Source organism: Chlorocebus sabaeus, chromosome 12 (assembly GCF_047675955.1).
Source record: "Chlorocebus sabaeus isolate Y175 chromosome 12, mChlSab1.0.hap1, whole genome shotgun sequence".
Taxonomy (NCBI): domain Eukaryota; kingdom Metazoa; phylum Chordata; class Mammalia; order Primates; family Cercopithecidae; genus Chlorocebus; species Chlorocebus sabaeus.
The window spans coordinates 75469114-75479069 of record NC_132915.1 but is presented as its reverse complement, the minus strand read 5'-3'; the positions used below and the strand labels follow the sequence as shown (position 1 = coordinate 75479069).

Genomic DNA, 9956 nt, shown 5'->3' with positions numbered 1-9956 from the left:
TAAGAGAAATACTTATAAAGGAAATTAAGGAGTATGTGCATTTAAAAATCTTAATATTGCTAAAACTGTTCTCCCGAAATGCTGCACCCATTCACTCTCCATCTTCTACAGTGGTTTCTCGATCAATCTTAGTCCATTCTTCTTCCTGTGACTCAAGACTATCCAGTCTCCTTTCATTCTTCTTACATAACTTCTTAGTTATAGGAGCTCCAGTCTCACTGATTTTTTTTCTTCTAAACTGTTTTCAAGTTAGAAAAAGAATTTTTAAAAGGTTTAGGTTCTGATTCTGACTCTTAGTTACCTTACCATCTACCAAAATGTAACCCAACATGTGGCAAGATCCAAAGAAACCAAATTCTTAAGTTATATTATACTTACTTACATAGCATGTTTCATTTTCCATCTGTAGGTACACTGTTCAAAACAGTGGCTACTAGCAATATGCAACTCTATGTAGCCACATATAAAGGGCTCAGTAGCTGCCTATGGCCAGTCACTACTGTATTAGACTGCACAAATAACTTTTCATAATTGCATAAAATTCTGTTGAACAGTAGTGCTCTAAAATGTTAAGCTTTTTAGGCAAAGGAACTATGACTTTTTTTATATTCTCTTCCCCAACAGCATATTGTATTTATACTTAAATAAAAGTTAATAAAATCAAACAATGAAGCAAAAGAGAGCAGGAAAAGAGTTTTTAAATGTTTAATGAGATATTCCAGGTGCTTCTGTAAAATCTTAACTGGGACATTCTATACAGAACACAAAATCATTTCAAAATACAAGTTACTCCACTTTGAATACCCTATTTTAAAGTGGAAAAACAAAAACATTTTAAAAAGGCTTTGTCTTGTTTCTAAGGAAAATGAGGCCATGTGCTTCTTAAAACACTATTGTGCAGCACTGAGTACATCATTTGTAGTTCATTAAAGGTCTTCAGCCATAACTTAAAGGCCAAACCTGAGGAATTAGAATTTTTATTATCACAACTGCATAGCAAAACCATGTCCAGATAATACACTAAATCTGTAGATTCAAGTAACCTGTAAACCATTTAATCCAATTTAAAGCAAAACAAATATGTCAGGAGAGATACCAAGAGATATCCAGGTTAACAAGATTTTGAAATGCTTCATCTTTTTAAAAAAATGACAATGCAACAAAGTTGTCAAATGTTCAGTGGTTACATTTTATATCATTTATCCAGTGACAACAAACTGCCCAGTCATTTGGTTGTTTGGAAAGAACTGTTTAGACCAAATTCACTCTTTGCATGTGGCACTGGGCAGCCCAAACTTCAAAGTGCAAATGCCTGCATGGAAATGTAGCTTAATTCATTTATTTATGCCACTATTCTACACTGACACACCAATGCTGTGAAAGAGCTTTTACAGCTCTAGAGTAATAGGCTTGAGAAAATATAAAAAGGCCACAAGTCATGCACAAATTAAATGAATATTAAAGAGCATTTTAATTGGGGTTTTCTTTGATTTTTTTAAAATCATGTTTGAAATCACTGGTGATACCACTTTAAGCACACACTTTATCAAAGTAAATGCATCTAGAATTATCCAAACACTTAAATCCATTATTAGCTAAAAACACTTTACATTTACATAGCATTTTGCTGTTGTTGAAGCAAGTTCATATACTCCATTTATTGTATTTCCTCACAACAGCCCTGTGAGGTAGGCTGAACAACTTACACTTATTTTATAAATAAGGCAATAGAGACCCAAAGATGATAAACAATTTATGTAGCGGTCACAGATCTAGTATATGGTAGAGCTAAGGTGATTAATTTTAAATACTTCAAAAAAGAAGCCAAGATCCTTTTTATATCATAACCAGGGATTTTTAAGACTTGTGGTTTTTAATATAAATTATTCCAAAATTTTAGCTATTATCTGTCTTATAGTATGAATTAGTTATAAAGTTGATTTTAAAGAGTCTCCCTTAATAGGTAAATTAGACTCAGTGCTTTGGTACCTTAGATATAAAGGAAATGTTACAAAAAAAAAAGTTATGCATTCTCATAGCCCTTATGTTCTCCAAAAAGTTCCAATACTAAAAATGTGTTTTACCACTTACTATTTGACTTATTTTAACCCTAGTCAAAACTTAATAAGCTCCAAGCCAAAGCAAACACATTCACCTGCCTTCTGCTCTACATACTGTGAAATCCTCTACATGTCCATTCCCATGGATCAGCTTACATTGAATGGGTACCACTAAGAAAAGATACCAGTTTAAACTCACATAGCTTAATTGATTATGCATCAGAAGTCAGTAGCTTATACTGACCCAGAAATAACAAAACTTCTTTTATTTAATAATTGAGTCATGTGAAGAGAAAAGTGTACTCTGGCAAATTCTGGTATTTATTTATAAGTCAATGCTAACTTTGATATGGCATATCCAACAATATCTTTTCAATGAAGACAACATACACCAAATGTAATCCATTTAAACTCCAACTAATTCGAAATGCTTAGACTGCTTCGGTTAATCAAATACTCCAGGTAACAAAGCTATTATATGTGACATATCAGGATCACAAATAATTGCAGACCATGCATACTGTAAGATACACACAAAACTAAACTATACTGAACGTGAGGTAATCTTGCCGTGATAATTAAGGAAACATTCATGATCTCTTATAATACTCCAGTGTCAACATTATGAAATGTATATTTTGGTTAAAAATAACAACTTTGTGGTTATCTGTATATTGAGTAAATTTATGTTGACCACACACTTCCCTAAAAGAATGTATCTAGAGTAACTACAAAATCAAAGAAGAAACTTTTTCAGACCCATTACATGTGACTATATAAAAGTGAACCATTTAATATGCAGTTAATTTGATTTTTTTTTTTAAGCAAACTACAACACATTTTAAACTTCTGACTTATTAGCAAAACATTTTTAAGAGGCAAACTCTGTCACACTACTCAAAAGCTGCAAACCTATACGCACAGTCCATCAAACTTCACTGGTTTTGGTTAATGTACATATAAAGTAATCACATTTTTACTGCCATAAGAACACTCAAATATTTGCTGTATCAATTAGTCAATGAATGGAGACTGATCTTTTAAAAACAAATTACATTTTTAAAAAAATAATTTTTAAAAAATATAATCAATTTCTTAAGCCTGGAATCACATATTTTATAGTAAGACGTCTACACTTTCCTCTTTAAATAAATATTCTTTGAAATAATCATTTTCCATATACTTTTCCAATTGTTTCCATAAGAAACAATAAAATTACATAAACAATTATAATTTTATGGACAAAGTATATAGATAAAAATTAATCATTCTACGTAAGTTATGAAATAGCGTATCTTAGCCTAATTAAAAGATTCCATTACATTTACTTTTATCATTTATACTGCCAAGGATCAGTCACAAAAAATTCAAATTACACATATTATTCATGCTTTAATTTCATAAATAAGTAAATTAAAGCAAGCCAATATGTCTCTTTTCATAACATAGGGAAAAATTACTGTTTGCAGAACAGAGTAAATAGGCAAAGTCTAGCTATACAGCAGCAGTTCACGATTTGTCAAGATGATACAGATGCCATTAATGAAACCCATGTATAGACAGGCATGTCCTTAATACTTTCGATTAGTTTACCTACACCTGGAACATTCAAAGAATTGCTGTATATTAAATTTCTGAGTGCATTAGTTATTAATGCTTAGTATCTACATATTTACCAAAATTTAAAGACATAATGTGACATGGTCAGCCGTAAGAGTCAAAATGAATTGTAAAAAAATTCTTTTTCTAAAGTGCTTAAGGCAGCTCCTTCATTTCTATATCCAGCTTAATAAAACTGGTTTGGAATTCAGTTGCTAAAAGAGAAATGCCATACTAAATGCATGTTTTTATAAAACAACTGTTTTACACCTGTGATATATCCATTATAGTCAACCTCTCATGCATTTCTTTTATAGGAAGCAATCATCTTTGACCTGTGGAAACAAAAACTAAATAAGCAACAAAAGATGTTTCAAAGGATTTAATACTTTTTCCAATGTATTAAATTGAGCAAGAGCTCAACATTTTAAAATTCAAATGTCAATGAGAATATTATATATTATAATCAAGTTAATAGTTACCTTTTTTTGAGACTAAATAGGCACTATATTTGATTAGTTTTCAGTTTGAAAATGAGGATGATGCTTTCTACAGTTTAACTTAACAACAAATAAACTAAAAACATCTTAAACAAAAAAAAAATTTTGTTCTTTAATTTTAGAGACCTTTAAGAAGGCCAGTAAGAAGAAATCCTCAGATTCTTATTTTGAAGTAATAATTGCAAAATTTAATATCAAGTAATACATGTGATGAGAATTTGTACTCTGGATTTACTGAACTTACACTATTACTACAAAACCTCTCAGAGATGAAACCTCTCCAGCGGAGAGGTTTTCCAAATGAATATTAGAAAATTTTATGTGAAGAGTTTCAAATGACGACATGAACACGAGAATCATGTACACTCCTCCAGCCCCTGATTCATATATGCTTTTCCCCATGCCCCTGCAACAGAGGGCCCTCACCACTGTAGCAATGCTCTGTAGCTTAAACATCAGTTGACACTGCATGGGGCATGGACCAAGAGTATGCTTAGAGGAAAAAGGCACTGAATTAATAAGAAGAAAGAATTATATAAGACACAGTAATAAAAAATTTTATACAACAGCATCTGACCTTTTCTGTGTCATATTTGCTAAAATTCACTTAAAGCAACTCAACTACTAAAAATTTCTGCTTTCAGGTTTGAGTCTATGAAGGGAATTATAAAATCCCATTTATTTAGATCCTGGAATAGGCCCTCTGTAGTGAACAGAACATCTGAAAATTTCTTTCAAACTCTCTCTGAGGAACAAAAACCAAAATTATATTTCTTTGGAGAATCAAAAGACTATCTATTGGCTTACTCATTCTCTAAACTGCCTTGCAGTCTTTAAAGTTACGAACATGTCATCAGATAATAGTGCAGATATGAACGTCCTCTGGAAAAACAATATTCCAATTCAAATAAAATTCCTCATTTACATTTGTTTTATCAAGGGAACAAAATATCCTATCAGCTGTAAATTTTTAGAGAGAATGAGCTGTTATTAATACTATTACACAGGTCTTTATGTAGAAAGCAACTCAAATGTAGGCAGTAATGGTCACTCCTTGGAAGGAGGTTGGTTATCATAGCACAATATATTTTAAATGAGAATGAAAAAAAAGTCAACAAGAGAAATGAAAAGTTTCAAAAATTAAGAAAAATACAAATTCAGACCTCTTAAAAATGCCCAAGAAATTATTAAATACTGTAATTTTAACTTAGTTTAGCTCAAAGGATGTGAGTTACAAATTATAATTGACTTTTTAAGAATAGTTATGTTCCACTTAACCATGGGTTTTACCCCAAGTTTGGGAAAGACATTTATGTCAATTTTTGTAATAATTAACATTTCTTTAAAAAGAAAGTGAATGTAGCAAAAGGACTGAGAGTAAACAAACCTCTGAATGAATGGCTGCTTGAAAAACTCATGTGCCAATTAAGTCAAAGATACTCAGATTTTTTTCAAAACAATTGCTTAAAGCATTCCATATGTTATGAAAAAGAATATATACATTATTTGAGTATTTGGGTACCTCCTTTATAACCTATCTTTCTTAGATAAAAATTAAGTGATACATGTTTTTCAGTCTTCTATGTAACTTTAATAAACTTTCATTCCTATTAGAGATGTTAAAAATCAGCATAATTATTATCAGTGCCACATTCAAGTGGGAATTTTACCAAACACAACTATTAAAGGTAGGATTAAACTAGACAACAAAATCAAAAAATATAAGGCTTTAAAAATCTTACCCATCATGTAAAGTGATGGAATGAAAAGAACTGTAGTTAAACAAGGCAACATATAAAGAATACCCCCCTTGCCATTGTTAGTGCACTAGGTAAAAAACTGAAATTTGGGTGATTTTAAGCTGTTGTGTCTAGAAATTTCTTGTCACAGTATTTTGGAAAAAAGAAAATTATATACAACCTAGTCAATAAACAAAAGAGGATAATTTTGTAAAACTTATTTATAAAAGAGGAAAAATAAACCATTTGAAAACCTTTTTATCATTCCCAACATATGATTTCAATTTTTAGAAAACCTTAGATGACTATGTATTTTTAAAGCTTCTGTGTTAGAACTAAATAATAGATAGTAATGAGATTTTAAAAAGACAAAATACAGAAGGAAGAAGGCAAGATTTAAAAGCTTTTCTCCCCAGGCCTTAGGGTTACTATATGTAGTTAAACATTAGAAGAGTCAAAGTAATCCAAGAAATACAAAAATGAGTTTTTATGTTAAACACTGCCTTTTCCCCCATTTACTCTTCAATCATCAGTTTTTTGCTTGGTATCTGCTTGCTTCTATTATACTGTACAGTAGGTTCCTGCAAATGCTTTGAACTAGGTATTTAATGATAACAGATTCCAGGCCTCAAAGCAGAACACAGCAAACCTGATTTTCACTACTCGCAAATTCCTGTGATTAATAACTGCACAGAAAAGGCCACCCAATCAAGAGGGAGGGTAAACGTATTCTGGGTAGACACTATTGAGTAACAACATTGTTCAGGCTACTAGCCGAACCAGTCATTCCATTTTCACTTTTCTGAAGTGTTCTCACAGCACTTGGAACCTGCATCCCAGTACTCAAAGAAAGTCCACCACACCATACCTAAGAAAAGACAAAAAAAACCTGTCAGATTTCAAATCAAATTAGAACTTCAGTGATTTTTACATTTCTATTTCAAAGGTAAAATGTCACACATATGAACATCAATCATTCTCAAACAGATAACCATCATATTTCAGCTGAGGGGAAATGGAAAGACTAAATCAGAACTATTTTAGAACCACAGAGGCCAGAGGAGGTCTTGGTGGTAGCAGAACCAACTGAAGTTGCACCCAAGAGAGGGAACTCAGGGCTGCAGAAATTGAGAAATTTAATTGGCTTAATCTAGGCAAAAGATATTACCTATCATTACTGATGCTAACTTTCACAACCAAGGGAAGCTTTCAAAGCACCAACTTACTTCCCAGTTATGCTTTTGGTTTTGATAATGAGATATGGCCTGAGATTATAAAAATCTAACACCTCTCTATTAACAGTAAAATCCAGTTTTCTTCCCTACTGTGTTAACAGTAAGAACTCTTTTATAATTAAGAAGGACTCCTGACAAAAATACAAATCCCAATATCCAGATGCACTTCCCATGTTCTATTACTTATCATAAATGTGAATGACTTTGTGAAAGTTAAAACTGCTTTGCTTGTGAACAGAGCAGCTATGATTCAATAGAGTGAGAAATAAGATTTGGGACACAGTCATAAGTATTAAAATATGAAAATATGGATCATTGACACTATCATCAACTACCAGGTATGAATTAATAATAGACACAAGCTTAAAGCAAGGGAAATTCTAGAAGTTAAGTATCATCACCTTCAATTATATCCTTAAGTGTTCAGTATCTACTAACTAGATTATTGTACTAAAGAATCTACAGAACTGTGAAATTTGTAATTATATAATTAACATTATAAATTTTCAAAACTATCAGGCTCAGTAATGATAACTCCCAAAATACAAAGCAACTTTCTGATTATAAAACTACTATATTATTTTTTGGAAATTATTTAAATGATTTAGAAAAATATTTACTCAAAATATCTAGCATGAAGATGCAAAGGGGAATCAAGAAGAAAACATAAAACCTTTGTGGCCTTGAGTTAGGCAAAGCATTACCCATAATAGGGAAAAAAATTACTAAATTGGACTTTATATCAAAATGAAAAACTTCTCTTTGAAATGTTCAGAAAATGAAAATGCAAACCATAAACCAGGAGAAAATATTTGCAAAGCATATATCTGATAAAGGATTCACATCCAAACTGTACAAAGAACTCTTAAAAATAGGAAAACCAGGCCAGGAGAGGTGGCTCATGCCTGCAATCCCAGGACTTTGGGGGGCCAAGGCTGGCAGATCATTTGAGCCCAGGACTTCGAGACCAGCCTGGGCAACATGGCAAAACTCCATCTGCACAAGAAACATTTTTTAAATAGCCGGGTGTGGTGGTGGGCACCTGTAATCCCAGGCTAAGGTGGGAGCCCAGGCAGTTGTGACTGCAGTGAGCTGTGATCGCACCACTGTACTCTAGCCTGGGTGACACAGCATGACCCTGTCTTTAAAATAAAGTAAAATATAAAAAAATAAGAAAACAAGTCCTTAAAAGTAAGCAAAAAATTTTAACAGATACTTGAAATAAATTATATGAATGGCAAATAAGCACATGAAGCATCATTTGTCATTAGGAAAGTACAAATAAAAACACAATGACATACCACTACACACCTATTAAAATGGCTTAACAACAACAAAAATCTGGTGATACCAAATAATGGCAAGGATATGACCAATTCTCATATCACTGATAGAAAGGCAAAAAATGGTACAGCCACTTTGGAAAACATTTTGGAAGTTCCCTATGAAGTTAAACATAGACTTTCAATGTGATACAGCAACTGTATTACTGCTCTTAGGTATTTACACAAGGGAAAATCCCGTATGTAAATGTTTATAGTTATTTTATTCATAGCTGCCCAAAACTGGGAAAAACCCAAGTGTCTTTCAACTGGTGAATGAATGAATAAACTGTGACACATACATATATGAAACACTACTCAGCAATGAAAAAGAGGAGAATACTGACACCACAACAACATGGATGAATTTCAAATGCAGCATGGTACGGAATCAGAAGGCTACATACCAAACAATTCTATTTATATGATGTTCTGGAAAAGGCACAACTATAGGGCCTATGAACTGGTTACTGATAGCTAGGGCTGGTTGTGTGGAAGGGTCCACTATAAAAGAACATAAAGGAATTTTCTAGGGTGATGGAAATGTTCTATATCTTGATTATGGTGGTGATTATACAACTGTAGGCATTTGCTAAAACCCACAGAACTGCACCATACTATAAATTCAATAAAACTGACTTAAAAATTAATCTTGTACACAAAACATTTAACAGGCATTAACGTAGTTAATAAAAGCAAGCCTTCAATGAAGGAAAATTTTTTTTAACAAGTTTAAAATAATTTCTTGCAGTATCTTATGACACTAATATAATTAGAGTATTATTTGGAATATAAAACAATAAACTCAGCACATACATACATGAGATAGATTCAAATTAAAAGTAAATCTACTCTTTATAAAAGCACACCTAAGACTTGGAAAAAAATTTTCTGCATTCCACATGGTAAACAATTCATCCTTGACGGACCAGTTTGGAAAAATAGCCAAAAATGCATGATAAGGCAGAGATTTGTACAAAGTTTAAAAAAAAAAAAAAAGGAAAAAGAAACCACCCTTCTAATATCTTTGTTTCCATGAGCAATAACTTTAGTCACTAATAACTTACTTTTAATATAAAAATAGGTGTCCTGGTTATTAGCATTGTTTTAAACTTAAGAGATTAAAGTATCTGGAATAATTATTACGGATAATGAGATTTAAAAGCACTGTATTTTCAACCCACTCATACTCTGAAAACTTTCTCCTTACAGTTGACAAGTTACAGTTAGGGGTGATGACAGAAGAACATACATGCAAAATATTCCAAGTTTGCATTTGAAATATACCATCTTGATTTACAGAGGTAGCCCCCAAATTTAAGGAAAGTTCTAGCCAAAGTAATGGTAACTTTAACTGGATCCCAGAACTCCCCACAGGAACCTAACCTATGAAAAAATGCAGAAGGTTAAGAGTTGGAAAAAGCAATAACATTTGCTTAAATAAATAAATTCAAAACCATGTTTCATTTTGTGCAGAGAAAACATAAATGTTTCCTTTCAG

At 32.0% G+C, this 9956-nt stretch overlaps 1 protein-coding gene across 6 annotated transcripts in view; it reads right to left on the bottom strand.

The window, feature by feature from the left end:
* Window positions 1–689: 689 nt before the first annotated feature.
* Window positions 690–9956, bottom strand: part of FSD1L (fibronectin type III and SPRY domain containing 1 like) — an 89071-nt gene continuing 79804 nt past the window's right edge. For all 6 annotated transcript variants that reach the window (XM_037983150.2, XM_037983089.2, XM_037983092.2 and 3 more), the window contains one exon: window positions 690–6766. In XM_037983150.2, the coding sequence (XP_037839078.1) occupies window positions 6641–6766 (126 nt within the window). In that variant the 3' untranslated portion in view covers window positions 690–6640. The remainder of the gene's footprint in view (window positions 6767–9956) is intronic.